This window comes from Falco biarmicus, chromosome 1, assembly GCF_023638135.1.
Source record: "Falco biarmicus isolate bFalBia1 chromosome 1, bFalBia1.pri, whole genome shotgun sequence".
Classification (NCBI taxonomy): domain Eukaryota; kingdom Metazoa; phylum Chordata; class Aves; order Falconiformes; family Falconidae; genus Falco; species Falco biarmicus.
This window is the reverse complement of record NC_079288.1, coordinates 110,648,061-110,674,767: the sequence shown is the minus strand read 5'-3', so window position 1 is coordinate 110,674,767 and position 26,707 is coordinate 110,648,061. Positions and strand designations below refer to the sequence as shown.

Sequence of the window (26,707 nt, the reverse complement as noted above, 5' to 3'; positions counted from 1 at the left end):
AGTAGAAAACAAGAAAACTCCCAAAACCCACCACCACGGTCTACCTCTGACTTGTGAGGTTTCAAGGATGACAACTGGATTATCTTGAAGCAACAAGCAGAGGTATAGCTTAAGTAATAAACACAAAAATGGCCATTCTTAGCAGAATCCAACTGACTAGCAGGCATAACAGATGTTCCCCAGAAAAAAAGGTCAAATGAACACCACCATTCTCCCAGCACGGCTGTTGGACATTCATTTCCACCAAATACCTAAAGGAAAAGACATTTTGTGCCTGTTTACCCATAAAGAACAGGTTTTGTCTATGATATCTGTTTAGCCATCTGGACTGTTTCACTGTTAGTCACTTTACTTAAAATGGAAAGAAATTGTAATTGGCACAGTTTGTGACTCCTGATTTCATGCGTAATAATTTGCACAGCCTTTTCCAGCCCACTATTTCCTTATTTACCACTAAATCCAAGTTGAGAAGCCAGCACAGATCTTAATTATCTAGTAGACAAAAGTTTGATACTTCCCAGAAGCGCTTGTCTTCAGAAGAGGAAATCAAAGAGGAAAGCTATAGAAACATGCCTTCTTGGTGCATTGTCTTCTGTTACGCAATTGCCCAAATGTAGTCAGGTTCTGAAACATGCAGGGTTCAACAGAACCAAATCTCATCCTGACGTTTAATAAACAGAGCAAAAGACAGGTCCACTAATATCTTTCTAGAGCTGGTGGTGTTGGTCCTGATGTGGGACTTGCAGTACTTTCACATCTTATTAGCATTTTAAGGTAGCTGTTGGCCTGGAAGCATGTTTTTGGAATGCTAATATATGCAAGTTGCAAAACACACCGCAAACAGGCACCTTAGGCAAGACAGAGCAACATGTTCTTGGTCTCCTTCTACTAGAAGGTAATGCAATTTAGCTCACTCCTCTCCCTCTGATGCATTGTCAAGTTTGTGGAACTCTGCTTTCTCCGTAACCAAGGAAGACAAACTCTAGCCTCCTCCTCTCTCAGCCCAAAGAAATGGAAGACAATTTGTTTCCGCTGCGCAGAATTCCATTTCTGAGCCTGCACAGTTGGCTTGGATGGCAGCTCATAGTATCCTGACTGATCTGAAATTGGCGATGCACATCTCAAAGCCCAAACTTATGCCCCATGCAATACCTGTGGACTTATTTGATGCTCTCCGTCGAATTTCAGTCACCATCAATCGTGACACTTGAGTAGTAAACTGCAGAAGATCAGAAAATTTTTCTGTCATTGTACTTGGAGGAGCATTTCCAAACACCTAAAACGAGAAAAATGGAGTATCAAAAAGTCATTCACTTTACAAGGATCACTATGAACTACCGCCTTCCTTTGCAAAGAAGGAGTATTACCATGGAGATAACAAGTTTTTGTTTTCCTGCTGCGGTATTCATCACTGTGTTGGTTTTCACAGTGCATGCTGTAAGATATATTCATAGTTGGAATTAAGCCATCATTCAGGGAGGTAAGATCTGATGAACAAAGAGGGAAAAGGGAATCATGAGTTTTCTTGCAAGATGAAAACCCCAGAGCCTCTAAAGACTGAGATTGCACGTAAGTGGGTAAAGACTAGGTAACAGAGCAAATTCTCCTACTGGAGTTCTGTTTTTAAGAGCAACTCCTTTACTATTTCCTGGACCTAAACGTCTCACAGGGGTGAACTGCAGGTACAGAATGATGTGTGTAAATCTTCTAGAAAGGAAGTAGAACTGCCCTGTTAAGTCTTCCCTCAATAAACTGACAACAACAGGAAGCCTCCCACACTGCTGGCATCCCAAGGCCTTACTGTCCTCTCTTGAGCTCCTCCTGAACATAACAGCGGTAGTTACTAGGGATTATCTTTTTTTATAAATCGTCACTTAATTCACAATTAAACATTAATTTGGTTATTAAATCATTTATTGAATCACATTAAACAGGGAGAAATTTGTTAACTCTGTGGCATGGCACTAAGCTATGGAACATGACATTAGCTCAAAATGGATTAGCTAGTTGTTGAGGTAATTTACTGTTTATTCAAGACTGCACACAAAAAGAAGTCTCCATCCACACTTGACTAAAATGGTCGCAGTTAAACCACAATATTAATTATCAAACACAGCATGCAATCCAAATTGTCGGTGCTGAAAAAAACAGAATAGCCTGCTAAATACCTAAACAGTCAAAACACTTCTCTGCTCATTTACATTTTCTCCCTCAAGGCTATGTACATAACCTGCAGGAGTGTCACAATGAGCCAGTGTAAAAAAACCCAGTATTTTTCTAATAAAACTTTAGTTCAACATAGTATATTTGCTTCTCAGAAAGAGGATGTGATCTACAGCAGTACAAACGATTTGGACTCAGCAGCTGCTTCACCCTTGTTTCCTTTCCCTGGGTGACCCAGTTATACTATTACAACTGAGCTGCTGACATACTTGAGGTCACTTAAGTCAAGGGACATCCAGTGAAATCCACAGTATTACAGCCAACAGGGATCCAAGATAACTGTAGTACCAACTTACCTTGGAACCCCAAACGCACTGAAGAAAACTTAAAAGGCAGAAGACAGAATAACCTTTGTCTAAGTTTGACTCCTTACTCCCCTTAATATCAGTTGCTCTGGCACATTACAGGAGAGCCATAAATATTTTTCCTGCCTACTCGCATTGCAAAGTCATGATGAAATAGAGCCAGAAATACAACACTGAAATTCAACACTCTGTTTCTTCACAATAAAAATATTTTTCACCAAAAAAAATAAGCATTTCTCATACAGGAAATTTCAACCACCATTATCAATAAAACAAGCAAACAGGAGTCTAGACATCATAGGCAGAACTGTTTTCAGCAGACCAAGAAAAACACCCCTCGTTTGGATTACAAAGGATGTAACATTCCCAGTACAGACAACCTAGATCTCCCTAAACTCTTCACAAGACCTCCTTCTGCAGTCATCTGCATCAACTCCCAGTTCATCTGAGAGCCTAACTTCCACAAGGCTACAAGATGTGAAGGGGGCCTCGAGGCTTGCACGTTAGCTGGTATAACCTAAGCAAGATTATCTAGACTTTCAGAACACACGTTGGCAGAGCATCTTGCCATCATTAACCGTTTAAAGGTTTCACTCAGACCAATAAAGAGGAAAAACTAATAACCCTGTTACCTGTCCCAAGCTTGCCTAGAGTCGTCAGCAGATCCCAAGAAATGCAGAGATCAAAATTACAGTAAAAGGCTGACTGAGGTGATGGGATTTTAATTAGCTGCCCCATAACCAAGTCTGTGCTATGTAGAGCAAGCATTGGATATTGATATATTATTTGACTAAAGGTTGTAGTAAAACCCAGGAATAGGATATGAAACATTTTACCAGTAAATCATCTTTTTTAATAAGGAAGAGCAAGGTCCTTTCAAGAAAATGTAAACCATTTACTACAAACCAGCCTCTTCATCATTCCATCCACTTTTTTAATATACTGCAAAAGCATTACTACTGTGACAGTAGAGCAATGCTTCCACAAATGCATCAAACTCTGAAAGGAGCCTTTTGAGTGCTCTTCCAGAGGGCTAATCTTTTGTTAATTATGCACTGATTTAGCTTTCCATTACTATGTGATTCATCATTTCACAAGCCTCCCTGAACAATGAGGAAACAGAAATGGTCTGTAAACCCATTCATTACCAGAAATAGCAAGATGGTTTAAACTGTAGCATGTTTGAGACATGCCGTATCTATAAACCAAAGTTAAGAATGCTTTAGCTCCTCTGGATTTACTGTTAATAATCCTCAAAATGTCAGGAAGAAAACTGAACTGCATTTCACACAAAACTTCAGATACTTCTGAAGGGAGGAAAAAACCTAAACATACACGCAAACTCCTACATGGTTAAGCAAGAAAGCCTCAAGCTCGTGGATACACAGGTTATTTAACTGGCTGCCTGTTGCTGGCCACTTGGATGCCTATGGGAAGCACACTTACCTTCCTCACTCTGTATATCTGCATTCAGTAAAAATCACACTTCTTCTAGAACTTTTTCCTGGATTTTACATACACACACACACACAGACACACACACACTCCCTGCTTCCAGCCAAAGACACACAATTACCACTTCCAACAGCTCACTACTCTGTACAACAGAATTCTGAAGCACACATTAAGGTGCGGTACAGAAGTCTTGATCTGAGCTCAACAATTTATTTGGAGTTTTCTCCTCCTAAAACAGACATCCCGATCTTGTAACAGATAATGTTTCTATGGTACACCATCATGGACTTCACTCAAGGCAGTTAACACAAGTACTCAATCTCACTTAAACCTGTCCAACAGGAGAGAGATAACTACGCAAAGTAACTGAGGGATTCAGAGTCTGAATTTTAATCAAGTTATTAACTGATAGCTTAAAACATTTGCAGCTAATGGCTATCTTTGAGAAACAATAATATTTTTCAAACAAAACTTCTAGCAATGTTTTAGTGTTTTCTGTCAGTAAAAATATAGTCTCAGAGGAAAATAACCTCAGAATTTAAAGTGAACCAAGATTTACCATGTCTCCCACTGAAAACGTCATATAAGACCCTTCAGAAGATTAAATATTCCTCTTGTTCTATTTTTTATTCCAATAAATTTCAGAGTTTGCCTTACTCTGACTCAGTTACTAACCTAGCAGGATTGTTCCAAAACAAGCTGTACCACAGACAGCTGACAGTCTAGAAGAAACAAAACTAGATAAGCCAAAGAAGTCACACTATATATTACTCTATATGTAAGCCTCAAAAGAAGGTGGCATTAACCAGGAATGTAAAAAGGTAAGCTGTGAAAGTATAAATAAACAGATGACATCACAACTGCTCAGCCTCTTGAACACGGGAAGACACACATGCAAGGAAAAAAAATTCCCCTGTAACTGGGACAGATGAGATCTGGCTGACCAAGAGAAATCCGTTCTGTTTGTGTTACACTAACAGTTTATTGATGACTGATAATGATTATCAAGGACTGCAAGAATGGAAGTGAAAGAGCACAGACAATACATCCTTCCCTCCACGTGCCAAACTACGACTCAGATTTTAGAGGCTGGAAACTGAAGTGACAAAATCCAGCAACTGTCAAGAAGGACAACTCCAAGAAGGTCCCAGAGTAAAAACAGTCAGTTTGAGGACAATGATGTTAAAATTAAACAACAAAACAAGAGGGAAGAGGAAGAGAAATGACCACAGGTAGGATATAAAAGCAAAACATTTGAACAACACAGAACGCATGTCTTCAGCACCAAGTTCACCTCAGTACAGGAGGGAACAAGAGAGTCTCTAGGATTCAGAGAAGGGAAGAAAAGCCCATCCACAAAATCAGATGGATTCTGTAAAGAATAGAAGAGAGACATGGGGAACCTGGGGAAGCAAAAAACCTACAACAAACAAGGCAAAAGCTGGAACCTAGGAGAAAAGAGTAGCCAAGATGTATTCATACAGATGGAAATCACAGAAACCACTCATCTTTTCAAGGATTATAAATGGTACCTGAGACTAGTTAGGTGAGGGCTGATTTTGATGGAGCAAGAAGAAAATTTGGGGCCACCGATTCATTTTTCAGAATGCTTCAACACACCAGCTGAATGAAGGACAGTGAAAGGACACAAATGGTACAAAAACCTAAGGCAACCACAACTAGGCTTCAACAGGATCAAGTGGAAGGACTGAGAATTAGGACAAAGTCAATAAGCAGTGTAAAGGAGAGGAAAAAAAAAAGCATAGCAATAAAGAAAGGGAAGAGGGAAAAAGGAGAAACAACACAAATTAAAATTTAACTGTTCTTCTTTATCTCTGAAGTCTTCATGAAAGTTTAAAGAAAGACTGTACGGAAATAGTGCATTGCTGAACTACGTTTCCTAAATCCAGTTATATCACCAATTGGTATTTCCATAAATACAATACTGCTGCAAGTAACTACCACAACAGCTAGGAAAAAAATTTTCTCTACCCATAGGTTACAAGTAAGTGTTGAAGCAGCTGTAGTGGGTATGTTCCCTTTTTCAGAAGCATCAGCCACCTGTAACCACCAGGGGGAGATTTTAAGCATAACTGCATCAAAATAACCTTCACAGGCTCAAGCCAAGATGAAGATTCCATTGTGCTAATTTGTAAAAACAAATTAAGAAAGTCCATAACTAAAGGGCATACAAACCAAACAGATAAAGAGAAAGCAGAGGAACTGAGCTTACTTCTCCCAAACTCACACAACAGGTTAGCAGTAGAACTAGGAATAAGATCTAAGGCAACTGAATGACATTTAGGGGATCTATCCACTAAAGCATGCTACCTAGTAGACTGAAAATCCTATTAATGCTATACCTTAACTAGGATTATTTTTTCTACACAGCATTGTCGTGGTTTAACCCCAGCTGGCAACTAAGCACCACAAAGCTGCTCACTCACTCACTCCCCTCCCCGTGGGATGGGGGAGAGAAAATCAAAAGGGTAAAAGTGAAAAAACTCGTGGCCTCAGATAAAGACATGTTAATAGGTAAAGCCAAAGCCACGTGTGCAAGCAAAGCAAAACAAGGAATTCATTTACTGCTTCCCACCGGCAGACAGGTGTTCAGCCATCTCCAGGAAAACAGGGCTCCATGATACATTAACGGCTACTTGAGAAGACAGACAACATCACTCTGAATGTCCCCCCTTCCTCCTTCTTCCCCCATCTTTATATGCCGAGCATGATGTTGTATGGTATGGAATAGATCCCTTTGGTCACCTGGGATCTGCTGTCCCAACTGCATCTCCTCACAACTACTTGTGCACCCCCAGCCTACTCATTAGTGGGATGGTGTGAGGACTAGAAAAGGCCTTGACTCTGTGTAAGCACTGCTCAACAATAATGAAAACATCCCAGATCATGAACAATATTTGCAGCACAAATCCAAAGCAGAGCCCCATACTAGCTACTGTGAAGAAAACTCTTTCCCAGCCAAAACCAGCACAAGCATCTAAGCAATTCAACATCTAACACTGTCATAAGCCACACTTTCAGCAAAACATCAATTTAAAGAAAGAGAAAGCCGAGTTGATTTTATGATCAAGTTTTTGCATTTTAGTTTTTGGATGATTCCAGTTCTCCACAGTAGGGTATACAAGCACAAATCCATCACTGAAAAGCAGCTTCAGTAGCAAGGGTTTAGGTCAAAGCAGGAAAAAGAGAAAAGTCAAATCTGTACCTACTGCTCTTTCAAGACCCTGAAACTACCACCAGAGTTGTTATTCAAACTGAAGTGGCAGAGTAACTGACTGATGTCAGGAGATTTAGCTCCTATTAATTCCACTGACAGTTGTCACAGTCCTGCCTCCAAACAAAATCTCAGTGCCTGAGCACAAGGAAGCAGTGAAATATGAATGGCACTGTACAAGCGGCTACTACATCTTCCCTACAGATTGCTTGTTCAAAATCCCCCTTGTCCAAGAAAAGGGATTCAGACTCAATACACAGGAAAGGGGCTACAAGGGCGATGAAAATACTAAGAATTTATCACGAGAGGAAATTAAAATTGTTCAGCTTATCTAGCGTAGCAAAACCAAGTCTGACAAGAGATATTGTAATTGTTATCTCTAAATATGCATCACTACAATAAACACAAAGAATGGAGAAGAGCTATTTAGACTCAAAGACAATGCTGTCATACAAACAAGCGGGTATAAACTAGCTACAAGTAAGTTTAGGTTGGAAATCAGATGACTAATAACAGGCAAGCTCTGCGACAGTCTAAAGACAACTGTGGATTGCATTTCAGAAAAAGTGGTAACAGAAGGAAATCTCCAATGGCAGGTTTATCCACTAACACAACACTATGAGATGAGAAGGGGAAAACTGAAGGGATGCCAACAGAAAGAAAGCTTCTGTTGTGCTAAAACCACAGGCCTCGGGAATACAAAATATGAGCAGTCAATTCAAATAAAGAAAACATCTCTTGCAGATTCTCCAGCTTACCCTGTTAAACACTGGCAACATCATGTACAGTTTTTCTTCTTGTTCTTTCTGGGTCATGTGCCGTGGAGGATGACAGAGCTCTGTGAAGAGGCGACGCAGATGCATCAAGCCTAGTGCATTATCCTGAGGACTACACTCCTCCTGCCGTGGCCGGCCCATGATCCTCTTCACCATATTCATCTTGAATGACTTCTGGAAGCTCTCTTGTATCCTGTTCAGAAAGGAAAATGAACTTACTGAGTACAACGGATTGAGGCATTATTCCATCAAAGCCTTTAAATATATAACACCCTCTCTCTCAGTAAGTACCACACTGCAGTTAAGAGCATTAGCTAATTTTATATGCTAGACATTTATTAGTACATGTCTGGAGGATTTAAAGCCAACAACTTGAAACAGGAAAATATCCAATACTCTTCAGCACGAAGCATGACTGACCAGGCTTCAAACACCGCAAAACAACTTCAGCACTTTCAATTAGTGATTTTTACAATTCCTTGGTGCACATTCCACAGCGTTTACGGCAATGTTATCTACGTATTGCAAAGTATTCTCAAAATAATTCTAGAATAGGATCAGTACCAGTTATGTACTTTAAAATCTAATCAAACAAGACCTTCAAACTCTCTCAGACATTGGCTTTGTCATACAGAGGCATGCTTTAATTTTTTCCTGACTTCCCTATGGCAAATAGACAAGGCTACCCAATGGAGCTATCGTTCATCTCACACTTCAGCTGTCAGGTCTCGGAAGAACACCTCTGTCTTCTCCCTCTTGAGGCACAAGAAACTTGTTTTAGAATCACAGAATGTTTTTGATTGGAAGGGACCTTTAAAGATCATCTTTTCCAGTGGACGTCAGGGTGGCTCAAGTCCCCTAGCAGAATCAGGGCCTGCAAGTGTGACACTTCCTGTAGTTGCAGTAAGAATGCTTCATCTACATCCTCCCCTTGACACACAGTCTGTAGTAAACACCAGCCATAAGGTTTCCTTTATTGGCTTGGTCTCTAATTTTCATCCATAAGCTCCTGACCTGTGCATTGCCATCTCAAAAAAAAGCACTGTGTAATCAATCCATTTTTTAATGTAGAGGCCAACACTGTGACCCTTCCTCCCTTGCCTGTCCCTCCTAAACAGTTTCTAGCCATCAATTGCATCATGCAACCACACGATTCATCCCACCAAGTTTCAGTGACAGTGGTCAGATGACAGTTTTCCAGCTCCTTTCAGCTGTTAGCCATGCCGCGTGCATTGGTATAGAAGCATTTCAGGCTGACTCTCAACTCTCTCACCTTTCTCACGGAACCTTTTTGAAGGGTTAGGGTGCATTCATCTCTTCTGTGGCAGATGCGCTCATCCACCCTGCTGCTTATGAGTATACAAGTGTCCTGGCTTTGGACTCCATCCCACAAGCTCATTAGTTGAAAGTGTGATACACTAAGTCAGCCAACCTGCCAGCAAAGATTCTCTTCCCTTTTCTAGGTATGCAGATCCCATCTCTCCCCAGTAATCTGTATTCCTCAAACAACATCCTGTGATCACAGAAACTAAAACAGTGGTGATGACACCAGCCACAAAGCCAGGCATCAATCTGCATAATGTGTCAACCTCCGCCTGCACCCCTATCTCTGACGGGCAAGATAAAAGTAGAAGATCACTTGGGCCCCTGTCCCCTTCACTCATGCACCCAGGGCTCCTAAAGTCCTGCTTGATCTTGCCCAGGTTCTGCTTTACCATGTCACTGGTGCCCACGTTTTAAAATATCTCATGGATACGACATAGCGTCTGTATTTAGTCCTGTATTAAGTCTTCAAAACAACATGGACCAAATCCTCAGAACATGGGACTGAGGATCTTGCACAAGAGGGTCTGAGCAGATAAATCCCTCAACAGATGTAGTCAATTGGATACTGTGGCAAAAATAACTATTCTCACAACTAAGTTCAAGTAAAGGAAGGTAGTAAGGGGGATACAGGGAAACAGTTTCAATTCCACATACAAAATTAAGGAGATCAACAATGAAATACTCCTCAGAACCCTAAAGTCGACCTCTCCTGGCTTAAAGGTGTTTGGAAGGACAAAGGTCAGTAACAGCCATAAAAATTATTCAAGGGTAGAAAATGCCTCACAGCAAGAAACTTAAAGAACTTCATTCCACTACTGAAGAACTCAAACCCACAGATTAAGTTGTGAGGAAAGACAGTAGCTGGATGCTAAAGCCAGGAAAACACCAGCTACAAACAAGGACTACACTTTTAAAACTAAAGATAATTAACCACTAATAAGAAATATTAACAATGGAAATTGACCCAAGGATGAAATATCTTTCTCGAACGTGTTCATAAAACACCACTTTACTAACATGCAAGAAAAGTTAGGAACTGATGCTAACAAACTTTTTGGTACAATGCAAAACATCCATTTATGAAACGAGAACTCATAAAAAAAACTAAGCTAACGTACAAGCCAGCAACTGTCAGCCCATCCTGGAAATCTGCACTGGCTTTTTACATTTGAAGAAAAATGAGACAGAACTGGATGTTATCTTTTAGCATATTATCCCTAAGAAATAACACAGCTAACTACTTCAAATCAGCATGATTCACGCAGTTAAAAAAGAGATAGTACAGTTTCTGGAGGTGTTTCTTCCAGAAACCCACACCTTTTCCCAAACTCTTCAGTTTGGGAACTCTTCTCTCACTGTAATAACGTGTAAACTAACAGAATACCACATCTTAGCTCCAAGAGCCAAAACCTCACTGCCTAAAACAGCAGGGGAAAAAAGTATTCTTTTTTTAATCAATAAATCTTTTAAAGATAATAATTTAAATTTCTTTTTATGAGTCATAAAATGCTGAGAACTCTAAATCCAACACCTAAAACACATACTACCATTGAATGCACCACTGCTGTAGACTTCTGCTAGCGCAGCCAATTTTTCTTTTAAATCCTATTGCTTTGTTCATCCTAAGCAGACACTAGATCAGGAATTTGCACTGGTTCAGCCACACAGTTGTAATTCTAATTCTGACAATTTTGTTATAGTCAGAGAAGTCCAAATACATGTCACACACAATTTTCCCAGCATAACAGGAGCCTACTTGGGACAGCTTCTCCAAGACGTGATCCAATGACCTCCACTGAGACAGTTTTAACCCAGAGGGATGACAAATGCAGAGAACAATTAAAGTAGTCCTCCGTTTCTCAGCACAGTCACAGTCCCTCCTGCCTGTTCCCCAATACAATCAGATATTCAACCTCAATGTAAGAGGTGGGGCAGAGAAGAGGGAAGAATGGATGTAACATAGTGTAAGTAAAATCCAAATGAATTTAACTCCTTTTTTTTCTCCAGAAGTAATCAAAAGACACCACAAAAATTGATATATTCTATGTGTGTACTTAATTCAGTTGGAACTCCAAACAAAACAAAACAAGCCAACCCAAAACCCAAACACCACACCAGAACACCACAATGCCACAGAATTTCGGACTTCTGTCCCAAAGACTCCCCTGCAACACTCAAGAAAATCTCCCTAGAAGATACTGCTTTGGGAATATCCTTCACTATAAAATACTCTCTTCCTTGAGGTTGAAGTCCATGTTGCACTGTATAAAGTGAAGACAGGGGTAGTAACACTGACATTTACACATAGAGATCTTTGCAATATATGCTGCTTTTCTTCAATGATATTATCTGCCCTCCAGATCAGCTTTTTCTGTCAGTATTTTCCACGTATTCTCAGCCCTCAGAATCATGTAAAGTCTACCCTCAATTCCACTGCAGATCAGTTTGAACGTATGCAATATACTAATTTCAACCAGAGTAGACAGTACTTGTGGAATTATTCCACAGCTGAGTCCCACTGTTTCTGCCCTGTTAGAAATAAGGCTAGCATGGGCTCCATGCAACATCATACACAGTATCTTCTACATCAAATCTGAAAGAATTTCTGCGATTTACTTTTGCCATCTGAATACTGATAGTTTTTCTGATTACCACAGCACAAATTTAGAAATACAAGACACTGTGGGCTATGAGAGCTCCAGCATTAGGCCTAAATCTTAGACACGAGAAGGATTATTCATAGTTTACAGCAGGCAAAAGCCTCCTCATTGTGAATCTCTGTAACAGAGCTTACTTATCCCTAAGAAAACATTGAGATGTTTAAGCTCATTAAAAAACCAAACAAACAAACAACAAACAACACTAAAGTAATACCTTAGAAATACTACATTAGAATATTACACATGCTCCCTGAGTGAAAGGACAGCAGTATGTTGCTACTATGTCCTGGGTAAATATTTTGACTGAGGTTTTCTTTGTTTAGGCTTAAATCTGGAAAAGAGAAAGTAGTATACCTAAACCTTTTACTACAAACAAAAACTACCTAGGAGAAAGGACCTTCCCATTCTATTAAGTGAAAGCATCTGCACAGTCTTTACAGTCAGCTGTAACCACCACATGACTCAAATTCAGCATTAAGGCCTGGCAGTCTCTTTAATGCCAAAAATGAAAGGATTCCAGTATTTTCAGTAACAGTCAAGTCACCTGTTCACAACTGCTTGCTTATACCACATGACAAGCAAGTGCCCTGCACAGCAAAAAGCACCTTAAGAGAAACAAACTCCCAAGTTAGGGAACACCTGTCTTGTAATTGCTTGTAGAGCTTGAATTTGGCCTGGCTTTACACCATTCGTTACAGTACAGTCTTAAATTGCACACTCACTTCCTATAGTCCCCCCACAAAGGGCCTCCTGCCTCTCTCAGCAGACAGGCTGGACACAGCCCTTGCTTCACAAGCAGTTGCTCAGTATTTTGCCACTTCATCTCTCCAACTGTGATGCTAGACCTTGGTTACTGCAACCCAAACCGAAAGCAATGCACTTCCTCATGGGTTCTTCTGTCCCACTGATTACTGCCAGATCAGAATGCCTCACAGCTAATAACCAACTTATTTTCACATCTGCCTCACAGCACAGGCATGTTGACAGCCTCAATATACACACAATGAACAAACACATGCACACACCTTACACTAAAACTGGTCGTGTCTAATAATCTGGATATCTAGTTTAAGAAACTTTGGAGGGTAGCTAATGCTAAGTGGCATCTTGTGATGCTTGAATCCTTCTGCTTGCTTGCGTTGTATCCCTTAGAGACTAGCTGACATCCTTCTCCTTGTGATCTCAAAGTTAGACACCCAGCCCACAAAGGGTGCAATTAGAGAGCCATCCGAAAAACCTCAGAGGTTTTGTGGAAGATGCAATGACAGAAGCTGATTCTCAGGAGAGGAGGCTCTTCCGTGCCTTGCATCCCCTCTTCTGGCACATACAGCCCAGTGCAGGCACACGTTCTTTCCTACACAGCCCTGATGAGTTACTTCCCCCAGAAGGTCCATGCAGGCACACTCCACATTGAGAACCTTTGAGTTGGATGGTCCAGCTGTTGAGTCTTTGGCTTTTTTTAGCTGAGTAAGAAATTAGAAGTTATTTTGAAAGAGCAAACTAAGCAAGCAGAAGCTCTACAATGCAGCCCCACAGTGACAGGTACACGGTTTATCAGGAGCGTTGAAGCAGTTCAACCCACTGCACCCATCTTCTGCTACTTGAGCTATAAAGGTGAATTAATGGCAGTTGTGTATCATCATGATCTCTCTGGGCCTAAACTAAAGGCAGACACTGGATGAGAAGATTTCAAACGTGCACAGACAGCTACAATAAAAACACTGCTCTCGTAAAACACATTGCTGTTTTCTCCCAGTGGCAGAAGTAGAAAAGTCTCCATGTGAAGAGAAATGAAGCAAGCAGTAAAGGCACAGCATAAGCATCCTTACTTAAACAACCCCTTTATTTTCTTTCACTGGCTGTCAGATGGCTGCACATTTTCCCATAAGCATAAGCAAGGCTGACCCATTTGAGCAGCTCTGATAGAAACCTATTCACCAAGTTCTTCACTCTTCTGTTAAATTTATACAGGAACCCTACAAGATGAACACATGAGGTTTCTCAAGAATTCTCAGTGGACTTAGTGCAAGTGGTAACTTCTATCCTTTAAAATAGTATTTTAAAGTGTTTTCTACTGTTAGTGGAAGCTGTTGGCCAAATGATCACAAACCACTTCACATAAAATACCAACAACTTACAAAGCTCAGACACTGTGAGAAAAACATAACACATACACATAATCGTTAACACAAGTTAGGGTATGATAATGTACGGGTAATACCACTAGAGCTATCAAAACATTTGTGAAGAAAAAAAAAAGCAAGCAGACAGAAGCTGCATGAGACACACTTATTTCACAATAGCTATTATAGGTCCAAGCTGTGCATCTAGTTCCAAAAGGGTGTTATTTAAATAAGCAGCTAGGTAATTATCTGCTTTGTAATTACAGTCGCAAGTGTTTCTCCAGGCACTGTGTTGGTATTACATCAGCAGCTTAGCAGTGAAACAGGAATCGACTTCTTTCTTTGCAGATTATAATAGGACATCAGCAGACACCTCTGCTCCAAATATGTAGGGAAAATGAAACTTAAGGTAAACCTTGTTGCTACAATGAATCACCGAAGTCCATTAGTAAATTCCACTCCTGTTATTTCCCTCCACACACATTTGTTACTTCTTTCCCGATTTTAAGATTCCCTACTTCTGTAGTTAATACTAATGTTCCAAAGATGATCATCAATATGCACTATTAAAGAGGACATTTTCTGGCCTTCAAAAGAAATAATAAAGAGCTGTTACAGGCTAGATATATCCATTTGCCCTTAGAACTGAACAGGAATAATAAATTCTCTTTGTAGGCAAAAACATCAGCAGGAGGGCGAGTAAAGAACCCCACTTCCTCCCACTCTCCCCCACCAAACAAAAAAACAGAAAGAAAGTCATGCACAAGGAAGCTGTGTTGCTGAAAAGGAAGGCATCAGCTCTCCCTGATGGACTGAACTCGCACACACTTCGGGGGAATATCGCCCAGTCCCCACAAGACAGGGCCTGGAGCAAAGCCAGCATGCTGACTCAGTAATAAAAGTGCCTATTCCTGTACTAAGTCTTCCTGTTGTTAAACAGCTAGTCACCTGGTTAAAACAGGAACTATTTCATTGAGAAATCCTCCCAACAGAAAAACACCATCAACTCTCACTCCACTTTTTGTACTGCAAAGTATTATTAATTAAGGAAGGTGTGCAGGGAAGGACTTGAAGTTCGCCCTATTATTTCAGAGTTGTGGGTTGTTTTTTTTTCCTTTGCAGTAAAATACTTTAAAACTTATCTCAAGGAATCTTATGTTATCACCTGAAGGCTTAACCTTCCTTTTTTTAGATTAATGTAAGTGCAGAGGCCAACCTAATGAAATACTGTTTTATTTCTACAGGTTGAAGAGATGCTTACAGAGGTGTCTCTTCCAATTCACAGGCAGTCTCCAAACCAGAGAATTCAATGCAGTTATTTTTTGCTTTAACATCTCTTAAAAAAATAAAAAAGAAAAAAAGGACACAACAAAAAAAAGAGAAAGAAAAAAGCTTACTATCCTAATTCAGGACGTGGTTTTTCCTGTTCTCTGAACTCAGATCAGATGAGTATTTAAAGATACAATTCCTTTGTTACTTGCAATATTAGAAATGCTATTCTTATGCTCAGACTGACCTTAATGATTTGACATAGCTGCAAATAAAAATCCTTAATACTTCAACAAATATGAAGAACTTAAGTAACTGGTTAGTGAGAAAGACACAGATATAAAACCCAGACTATCAGTCTTCTTTCTAGGTCCATTTCCCACAAATTATTCATGATAATGACACATAATAGCAAGTGCTGATAGAGTAGATTTCCTGTGGTTTGTACCCTCTTGAAGGTTAATGTTTTATATTCAGTGAAAAAAAGAAGGGCAACAATTAAATAACAGTGATACTTTTGACTTACGCTGAAGGGATGGAGGAAAGCTGTCTTGCTAAAGGCTAATAATGCATGTATTTCTTATTTACTATTAACTTAAATGAAAATGAACTTCAGCTATATCAAGTTTTTGCACTTCATTTTGTTCAAATAAGAAAATCAAGTCCTGCTTTTTACTTCTGCATATGGTCTATTTTTTCCTGACTTACTAGTGTGTACCTTATGTCTAGACAATAACCCTATCTTTGCATTTTCTAATTCTTTAATAACTACAAAATCTTATTTTCCAAAATTTCTTCCAGTGCTTTAATAAAATATTTCTAAGCTACAAACATTTCTTCCACCAACTCCTAAACACAAAGCCCATAAAACAAGTATTAAATACTACCACAGCAGAAAACAGTACGTAGTACTTCTCCAAACCACAGTTCAAGTTGCATCCATTTTCTTCGCTTCCATTTCCATACACAAAAAGTACAGACAACTTTAAGATCTCAAGTGCAGACCACCATCTTTTATGCCCCCGCAACTGAAGACTCTACTTCAACTTTATTTTTTTACTGCAATAGCACATAACAACAGTTACCTAGCATGAAAGACTACTGATGCACATGTGGAGGTAAAGGATGTGATTAAAATCACTGTTCATAGATATTTTAGGGATGGTGCTTGAAATTCCTAGCTTTATGAAACAAGAAGGAGCTACAAGTGAATTTTACAGAGAGCAAAGATGAGATAGCACAAGAGGAAGGAAGCATGTGTGCTGCCTTTTCCTAGCAGGAACAAAACTGACCACATAACATCTAGAATGTGATTTTTGGCTGGATGCTGATAAAATTGCTTCCTACATCTTTATTTAGCACACGTTAGAATCTGTCACCAGCACAAACATAATTTTGAGTGCTGCTTTTCTTTAAGGAAGCCCTTCTCAAGACTTAAGGACTCCTATTTTTCAACTCAGTAATAATCGGATAATCAAGCTAAAGAATTGCAAAGGCCCACAAAGCAAACTGCCAGAAAACTCAAATACAGGCTATTTAGACTGGCCACACATACTCATTTAAGGTTTCTGCCTTTGCATTTTTTACTCTACATCTTTTCAACTAAAATGAAAGACAAATTCTCATTTTTTCTTGAACTACCACACACTGCCTAGAGAACTAAAAGGTAAATCTGCTTTTGTAAGTACTTGAACAGATACATCCACCACTTGTTTAAAATTGGCTTTTGAAAAAGGTCAGGGAAATTTAATGAGTAATTTTCACATTTCAGAAGCCAAAGAGCACGTAACAAATACTGCGCCAATGACCAGCTAAGAGATGCAGAAAAGCTCATCTTTGAGGTACCTGTAACAGTACTTCATCTCTTCATAAAACAAGACCAAGAAACTCAGTCCATCCCTAAGGCTACCCAAAACCCACATTTAACTGCTGTGTTCTACACAGCTTCATCTGTGAATTTCAATGCAAAGTCTACGACCACCTCATTGGCATATAAACACAGACCTGACCTCCAAAAAGCAATTCGGATTTGCTAGCCATGAAGGGAGTCTGAAATTCCATACCTCAAACTGTGTGCTCCATGGCATCTCCTTAGGTTGGGAGGAAAAAAAGGTAATATTTATGCCAGAACAAAGTTTAAAATCATTTGTAAAAGACAAAATATATTACCATTGCAGAGCTGAGGACGAAATAAAACTCTTCGTGTGTAAAAGAAGCCTTTCTACTTTAGGAGATGAGGAATGGTCGCTCCAGGGGGAGAAAAAAAAACAAAAACAAAACAAAAAAAAACCCCACACCACCAAAACCAGAACAACTTTCCATGTTTCACTAACCCTAATCGTTGGTTACAGTAAAGATCAAAGCAGTGGCTCTATATAGGTATTATGTTAGAAATGAGAGACCTGCGTTAGCACGTTCAGGTGGTTCATTCATAGACATTCTGGCTCCAAGAAAATATTTGCTCATGCTTGTGCAATCACAGCACTACGGCATTTTTACACTCTGACCTGTTCCAATGCGGTCTCAAACTGGCAATTCAGTCCTGACTGCAACAAAGTCTGAACTAGTTCTAGGCATACAATTCCTCCTCTCCTTCAAGGAGCGTAAAGGACACTATTTACTAGAGAAACGTGGTAACTGAGGGGACAAAAATGTGTACAACATAAAAATCCTGACAGGCTGAAGGTAGACCAAGTTGGCTGAGCACAGACACAAAAGGTAACAACAAAAATAGGAGAAATTTCTCCTCTGACATATATTTCTGGAACACTCATTTATAGGAATATTGTGCCTGGTAAATTAACAAGTTTTAGACTGATAGGATAAAAATTCTGGTTTTCAATGTTCTCCATTTTCATAGATTACAAACACAGCAGATTACTTCTGGAAACTAAAATTTATGTTATTTATGATGCTAATCTGGAACTTTGTAACTGGACAGTCTTGCAGGTGTGAACGACCCCCATGCTAGCTCATTTATCTTGCTAGCCAGCAAAAACAACAGAAAAGCAAACTCAAATTGTCTGCAAACCTCAGTACTGCTATTAACACCTACAGCTGAAAAACATACTGGAGGAAAGCAAGTACTGAAACATCATTCTGGTTTTGAACATACATTGGAAGAATTGAAACCTCTCAACATCTGCACCTCAGCAAAGTCATCTGAAATGGAGGAATCAATAAGATTATTCTGAACCAGAACATTACACGGAAAGCTTATAAAACAAGTAATCTATGCAGTGTCAGGAAAAGTTTGAATACTATAAAGACAGGTAATAACTGGTTAAAAAACCCAAATCGAAACAGAATGGGCTACTTGCTATCTCAATACTTTTGGACAGAAAATTCTAATTAACGAGTTCTTGCTATGTTCCCTGGTAAAATATCTTGAGCTTCTTTGAATACTGTTTTTCTTGGGGGTTTTTGTTTTTAAAAGGCCTGAATAAACTGATTTGCATTAATTGGACAAACAGAATGCCAGTTACGGCCTGTTGGGAATCAAGCAGAACTGAAATTTTACTTTGCCAACCTGAACTGCATGGCAATGACTAAACCATGCCATTCAGGAGAGGAAACGCTGCTAAGAAGCCCCTGGAAAAAAAAAAAAAAAAAGTAAAGGGGAGTGGGGGGGTGAGAGCATGGTGACACAAGATAACAAACAAAAAAGCAAAGTAATCTGGATTCTGAATAGATAAGCATATGCTTGGTTGGTATACAGACATCAACAAATGCATAGGGGAAAAAACCCACTCTTCCAGAGGGTGGCTCTTGCATTAGGAGTATATAAAAAGCCTTCCTAGAAAACTTACTCTACTAGAATCAACAATGAAACAACGGGCTGTTATTAGGAACCCAGAGAGTGCTTTGGTCTGTTTGCCTTTCCAAGTAACAGGGGTGGGAGTGAAGATGGAGAAGGAAACCTGTGAACCTGGAACACCAGACAGGCTGCTATATTGAAGCAGTAAGGCCATGCACTGAACAGTGTAATCCCAAACAACATGTTCAGTAAGGAAAATAGTGAGTCTAAGCACAGCCCTGATATTTAGCTAAGAAAAAAAAATGTTTTTAAAAGGATCATGGTATTACACAGAATGGGTCCTTGTTTGTTGTGGTGGTGGTAGTGCTTTTTCTTACCAACAGCAACCTAAAGCATGAAGTTCCTCCAGCCATGTAAAACAGCCGTTTATATACCCCAAAGAAGAACACTTCTTCTGGCTTTAGGAAATTTACATAGGAAAGATCAGTAAATAGAAGTCCATTACCTGTAAAATTTGTCTCCATAGAGGTGCCCTTGTTTCTAACAACGAGGGTAAGAAAAACAACAAAATAATTATATCCGTACATGCTTGGCTGATGTAATGAAATTCCTCTCTCTGCTTCCATCTAGTAAGAAAGAGTGCAGCAGAAACAGCAGCGGATCAGCATTAAACCCTGGGCACAAATACTTATTTCTGAAGCAACAGGAACTAAATAAGGGTGGATGATCACAACCTCTTAAGTTGCACATTCATAGTATTCCTAACTGCAAAACGGAACCAAACAGCCCAAGACCTTATAATTAGCAACTCAGACCAGAGATGTATGGAAAAGCAGTACAAAATACTTGCATACCCATCAGCAGTACCTTTCAGACAATAAGGAATCTCTTCAAATTACCACATTATTCCACTGCGTGTTTGTGCTCAACAGGAAGCTGCTGAACTTGTCCCTCCCCTACACACCCCCAGGCAAAGGCCCCCGGTAAACACATCGGTGAATCTGGGCACCACGGCCAACAGCATTTAATGGACTACTCGTGAACTGACTTTTTCTTGGATGGGGTTCCCCTACACTGACACTAGATATTCTGGGACATTAAAGTTGGTGTCCCTCACACAGGGACAAAGCTGCAACATTTTTAAAAATCCATGCTTATTTAGCTTGCTTTTTATTGCCAGTAATAGGGTTGGTTTATGTATTATTTACCATAACTACTTTCAAAACTATTTTTGTTTTCCTCTCCATTACCCATGTTCTAGTCCTGCTTGGCAATAATGCCAAAATGAAAGTTATATTTCACAGTGAATAAATTTATGCAGTACACTGCAAGACTGAGTAGAAAAGCTAGAATCAGCTAGAAAAAAAGCTAAAAAAAATGTGAGTTTCTGTGGTTGTCTGACCTTGGCTGAATGCCAGGTGCCCACCAAAGCTGCTCTATCACTCCCCTCCTCAACCAGACGGCAGAGACGAAATATAACGAAAGACTTGTGGGTCGAGATAAGGACAGAGAGAGATCACTCAGCAATTGCCACCACAGGCTAAACAGACTTGACTTGGGGAAATCAATTAAATTTATTACCATTCAAATCAGAAAAAAAACCCCCACCTTTCCTCCATCCCTCCTTTCTTCCCAGGTTTAATTTAATTCCCAATTTCTCTACCTCCTCCCCTCAAAGCAGCGCAGAGGAATGAGGGTTATGGTTAGTTCATGGCACATTTCTGCCACTCCTTCCTCACACTCTTCTTCCACTCCAGCATGAAGTCCCTCACCTGGGAGACCGTTCTCCATGAACTTCTCAAACATGAGTCCTTCCCACAGGCTGCAGTTCTTCACACACTGCTCCAGTGTGGGTCCCTGCCACAGGGTGCAGTCCTTCAGGGATGGACTACTCCAGCGTGGGTCCCCTGCAAGTCCACAAGTCCTGCCAGCAAACCCGCTCCAGTGCGGGCTTCCCATGGGTCACAGCCTCCTTCAGGCATCCACCTGCTCCAGCGTGGGGGCCTCCCTGGGCTGCAGGTGGATATCTGCCCCACCATGGACCTCCACAGGCTGCAGGGGCACAGCCTGCCTCACAGTGGGCTTCACCACAGGCTGCAGGGGAATCTCTACTCCAGCACTTGGAGCACCTCCTGCCCCTCCTTTGCTGACCTTGATGTCTGCAGAGTTGTTGCTCTTCAATAGTCTCACCCCTCTCTCCCACTGACGCAACTTTTTTTTTTTTTCCTCTTACTGTGATACCCTAAAGGCACTACCGCTGTTGCTGATGAGCTTTGCCTTGGCCAGCAGTAGGTCCACCTTGGAGCCGGCTGGCATTGGCTCCACAGGGCACGGGGGAAGATTCTGGCATCTTCTCACAGAAGCTGCCCCTGTAGCCCCCCTGCTGCCAAAACCTTGCCATGTAAACCCACTACATTCCACACCTCACCTCTGAAAATCACGCATTTAGGAGTTTTCCTTCAAATCCATGCTCATCATACAAAGTTCATCATACAAGTTCACAGACTTCACCCACTACCAAGGAAAAGAATTCTCCATGCTAAAAATCAAAATAATGTCATCACAACACTGAATCAAAGTGGACAATTTACACACAATCCACCCCTCATCATGGTGAAGGGACAACAGAAATTCTCCATGATCATTTTGCTCTTCACTCTCTAGCTGTGTTCAGTCCATGTTTTGCTCATTACCTCTCCTGTTTACTATCTTTATCTCAAATTTCTTGGGCACCATATTGGGCATCAAAAAGGACTGTAGTGTTTTGGCCCTGGCTGAATGCCAGGTGCCCACCAAAGCTGATCTATCACTCCCCTCCTCAACCAGATGGCTGAGACTAAATATAACAAAAGGCCTGTAAGTTGAGATAAGGACAGGGAGACACTCAGCAATTACCATCACACTGCCACAGGGGTGCTACCACCATCATTGATTAGCTCGCCCTTGCCCAACGGTGGGGGTGGGGTCCGTCTTGGAGCCAGCTGGCATTGGCTCTGTCGGACATGGGGGAAGCTTCTGGCATCTTCTCACAGAAGCCACCTCTATAGCCCCCCTCACTACTAAAGCCTTGTCATGCAAACCCACTACAGCTTCTCTTACTCAAAGAGAAGAAATGAAGCCTACAGCACTCAGACACAGGCAAATTTCTATTTTAATACGATGGGTGGTTCTCCAACTTTGTTATATTTCCAAGAACATTGCATTTCAAGTTGATAGCAAGCTTGCTTCACAGGAACTATTACACTTGAGAACAGGCTCACATTAGCTGTATTTTGAAAACTATGCACAAGACAAACTAAAATAAAGTATTTTTTTCCTCAGGTGAAATGACAAACGCAATCTACCTATTTTTTATTTATTTCTGTATAGCCAGCATCCTAAAACCAGGAAATTATGCACAATTACTTACATTACTTAAAATATCACTGTATTTTTACTAAATCTGAGCTTGTAATTTGGTTGTTTATTTTTATAACAGCAAGTACAACTCCAGAAGAGTCTGACAAGAAAAACTAATGAAATGTTAGGCTGGGGGCGGGAGTGGGGCAAGTATCATGCAAAGAAATACAAGTAGTTTGTATTCACTTAGGTCTCATCCTACCTCAAATTCTTGACGTTCAGTGCAAGCACCTTAGTTTTCAAATCCTCTCCTTGTAAGATATTACTAATAGGAGACGGCAAGTTCCTCTGCCTACAAGCCGCTGCCAGCCCATCATTAGTAAACATCCTTCTGGCAGTCAGGCGGTCCGCCTGGGCTTCACACCGCCAGCCCCAGCGCTGGCTGTACCAGCACACAGGCTGGTTTGATTGCAGAGCACAGCCTGTCCCTCCCGGCGAGCAGAGGGATGCAGGAAGGGGAGGAGGAACTGCGATGCTAAAGGGGAAAAGGGATTCCTCCTTTGGCCTTACAACGCCCAGGCCACAGTAAGTGATACAGCTGCTTCACAAAAATAAATTAAAATCACACAAGCAGCAGCAGAATGAGACAAAAAGCTGCATGTTCACGTAAAAAGACATCTGCTCTGCAACACAGTCACTGCAAATGAGAACAGCTTATACATGAATTTTGTAAAACAATTTTCCTAATTTTCTCATCTCATAGAAAAATAAATCTGTTTAATTTCTGTAACAATAGAACTAATTATTCTCAAAACAATAAAAGATGTACAAGTGACATTTCTTACCAGAATCTATATCAGATGCAATGTGGGTTTTCCTAACGTTAACTTAAAATTCTCTGCCTGTTTTTTTTATACAGTGTTTACTATTCTAGTTTGCAATGCTATTTTCATGCACAACACCACACAATCTAGAATAGCTAGTTCAGATCATAACTGCCAGGTGTTCTGGTTTAGTAACAACAACTATTCAGAAGTGGTAGAATTTCCCTGGGAAATCCATTATCAATAACTACAGTTACTTGCATGTTATGTCGTGCCACTACACTAACCCCTTTCTCCAGTAATAACCAAAGGCACAGAAAACAAATCAGGATTGACACTACAGCTCTCTGAAAAAAATTCTCCCAGTGCCACAGAAGGATGATCAAATGACTACAACAGTCACTCCTTTATAACTAAATTTATCCCAGAAAAGAGCCTGAATATTCACACAGTAATAGCACAATTACTGAAGCAGAATTATTGACAGTAATTGTACACAAAATGCACTGCACCATCATTTACAGCTATTGAAATTACTTACTAGTTAGTTATTGCAGGTCCTGGCTTCTGCAGTGCATCCGTGAAACTGTATGGACTCATTTGGACATCCTGCACCATGCTTGGCCATTTCTGGATGCAAACAACCTGGGGACAGAACTTACTCTCTGGAAGTGAAAGGACATGACTTTTTCAACACTTTCCCTTTTCTCTAGTTTCGTGTTCTTTTCAAGCTTTGATGGTAACCAGCACATAGAATAATGATAACTACTCTTGTTCATTTTTAAAACAAACACCACACAACAAACAGAGTGAAATGCAGCAATACGTTGCCAAACAAAAACACATTAAAAAATAGGTAATTAAATGCTGAATGCTATGATTTAATTGCAACAATAGTGCCGCAGCAAAGGCTTCTTCTCTTACACATCCATATATTCCTTTACATTTTTACCATACATTCCTTTCTTCAATTTGATTTTATCTCTCTGTCAGAATTTGCAGATGTTCCCTCAAGTACACATTCCCAGGTTGCTCAGTCTGGGAACAAGGAGTGAGAGAGGGAGGAAGGTGTTTGGGCTTTTTACATCAACTTGTTTGATAATAGCTGTCATTTGAACAAAGAAAGGATGCCCTGAAAGCAGAGTAATTTACATAGAGCTCAGAGGGATAGCAATATTCAGGTACCTGAAGTAAAGTGATTTATTCAAGCACTGTTACACATTACATAGAATGCATACAGACACACACATTCTCACAACACAGCCTTGGGTACAAGAGCTGTCCTGCATGTTGAAAAGAAACCATGTAACGGCACAGCCGCAGTGCTGACTTTACTTATGACCAAGTTCAAGAGATGGCATCACTGAAAAGAGTGACCAGTTCAACTCTGACAAATGGCACAGAAACAACGAAGTCAACTTAGCAAAGATGCACTTTGGTGTAAGGTACAGGGCTTTTCACAGTAGCTGTATGTTCCCTATCAAAAGAAGTATTTGTGCAAGCTTCCATATCAGAGGACTCAACAGAAGATTAAGCAAGATAGCCATCTCTCTACCACAGGAAAAAATTTCATCATGCTGAACCATGGAGCAAAGCAGAGAGCAGCAGCCTCTCACTAGCACTCCTCTCATGCAGGTATTACAGGGGTGACTTTTTTTATCTCCCCCCCCCCCCCCTTCTTTTTTAAAAAGAGTGACCTTTTAGCAGTATTGAAGAATAAACAGTATTTCTAATAAACTCCTGCTGCAATAAAGCCAGATGGCAGCCCACTGCTCCATTGTTTTTTCCTCATTTACAAAAATTGCTGCACATCCAAGTTTCATCTTGAACACTTTGAACAGTCATTCCTCCATCTACAGGAACATGCCTTTGAGACTTCTCCCAGGCAGCTCTTTGAAGTTATAATCAAACAAGAGAAAGCTATAAAACTAGGTTTACTGTGCCTCCAGTTTGTTTCAATTCATGGGACCTAGAGTCTTTCCAAGGGATTGCCTAAGGCTTGCCTTTCACAGGCTGTCACTTATCAGTAGAGTAGCTCTTCCAATACCCTCTATCTTGGACATAAGACAGCAACAAAACATTAACAGTATTCTTGCTATTCCAATTACACCACTGGTACACCTCGTCTCTGTTGGTCAGATCTATTTATTATGAAGTAAATCTGTGGTTTTGCTGAAAAAACATTTGCTAGGATACTGATGAGCCCTACTCCAAGAAGTCAGGAAAACGGCAGTAGTGATTACAGAACCAGAGAGCAGCATTTCCACCTAATTAACCTCAACAGAGGTAATTTTTTCCCTCGGTACATTTCACATCCATAGACAGGAGCATGTAAAAGGAAGTTTCAGGCGTTAACCTATTACTAGCAAAAATTTTTGACCCAGTGTGAAATACTGGTGCTTACGTCTAAGGGAGACAGCAAATTAATCTTTCATGATAACCTGACAACTATGGGAAGCGCATTGTGTATGCAAAAGCACGGCACGTAAACATCCCTTTCTATCACAGCGAGCTTAAAACAAAGCCGTATGTCAGACTTCTCTAACACAATCCCAGATGACAACTATTTCTACCTTTCGTATCTTACTCCACAAAAACTCTCAAAAAATACAGTATAAGCCTTTCATCTTTTTTTATTCTCCATAATGTAGAATGTATTTTAAAAAAATATCTACACATATCAAGTCGAAGGGAGCAAGGCATTTTCTAGGAAAGAAAAAAAAAAAGTATATTTCTGTCAGATGCCCTTGTGGACAGATTGGGGTTTTTTGTTAATGAATAAAACATTTGAGACTGAAGAAGCTGCTCAGAGCTAGAATGAAAACACTGATGTTGGAATGCAGGATTTCATACAAAAGGATGTGTTTTGAGGTTTTTGTCTTTCTGTGTGATTTTGTTAAATTAGAAGTGATATCTCCCCTTGAACATTTTACAACTTTCAGTTTTATACCAGGTAAGATACAGATAGTGAGAGTATATGAATAACTAAAGCTGTCAGTAAGTAATGGCACCACTTACAATAACAGTTGTTAAACTCTACATGCCTCAAAGAGTGATGCCAACTAGCATTTCCTTGTATGAACAGGTCTTTTTCCACTGGGTCATCTCTTCATTTTCTGTGTCTGATGTGCTGCAGCATTTTTTTCCAGTTTTTTTATTATTTGCTCCAAAAGGATCTATATGTTCAAGGGTATCCTAGTAAAGCTTGGACATTACTCTTCATAAAGTAAGCTAACAAAGATTAGAAATCCTTTACAGTAACCAGACAGGTTTAATAGATTTTAATTCAACTGCTTTTATGGAAATTCACCTCTTTGCTTAGGAGCACTTCGACATGCCTACCTCCACCCCACCCCCTCCCCACCCGCGTCATCAAATTTTACTTGCTACATTCATTTTTCATCAGCAAAACAAA

The 26,707-nt window shown here is 40.2% G+C and overlaps 1 protein-coding gene across 4 annotated transcripts in view; it reads right to left on the bottom strand.

Moving 5' to 3' along the window:
* Positions 1–26,707, bottom strand: part of WDFY3 (WD repeat and FYVE domain containing 3) — a 185,233-nt gene that overhangs the window by 117,404 nt on the left and 41,122 nt on the right. For all 4 annotated transcript variants that reach the window (XM_056360682.1, XM_056360704.1, XM_056360693.1 and 1 more), the window contains exons 3-4: positions 7,977–8,187; positions 1,153–1,276 (exon numbers count right to left, since the gene is read on the bottom strand). In XM_056360682.1, coding sequence (XP_056216657.1) covers positions 1,153–1,276; positions 7,977–8,156 — 304 coding nt within the window. In that variant the 5' untranslated portion in view covers positions 8,157–8,187. The remainder of the gene's footprint in view (positions 1–1,152; positions 1,277–7,976; positions 8,188–26,707) is intronic.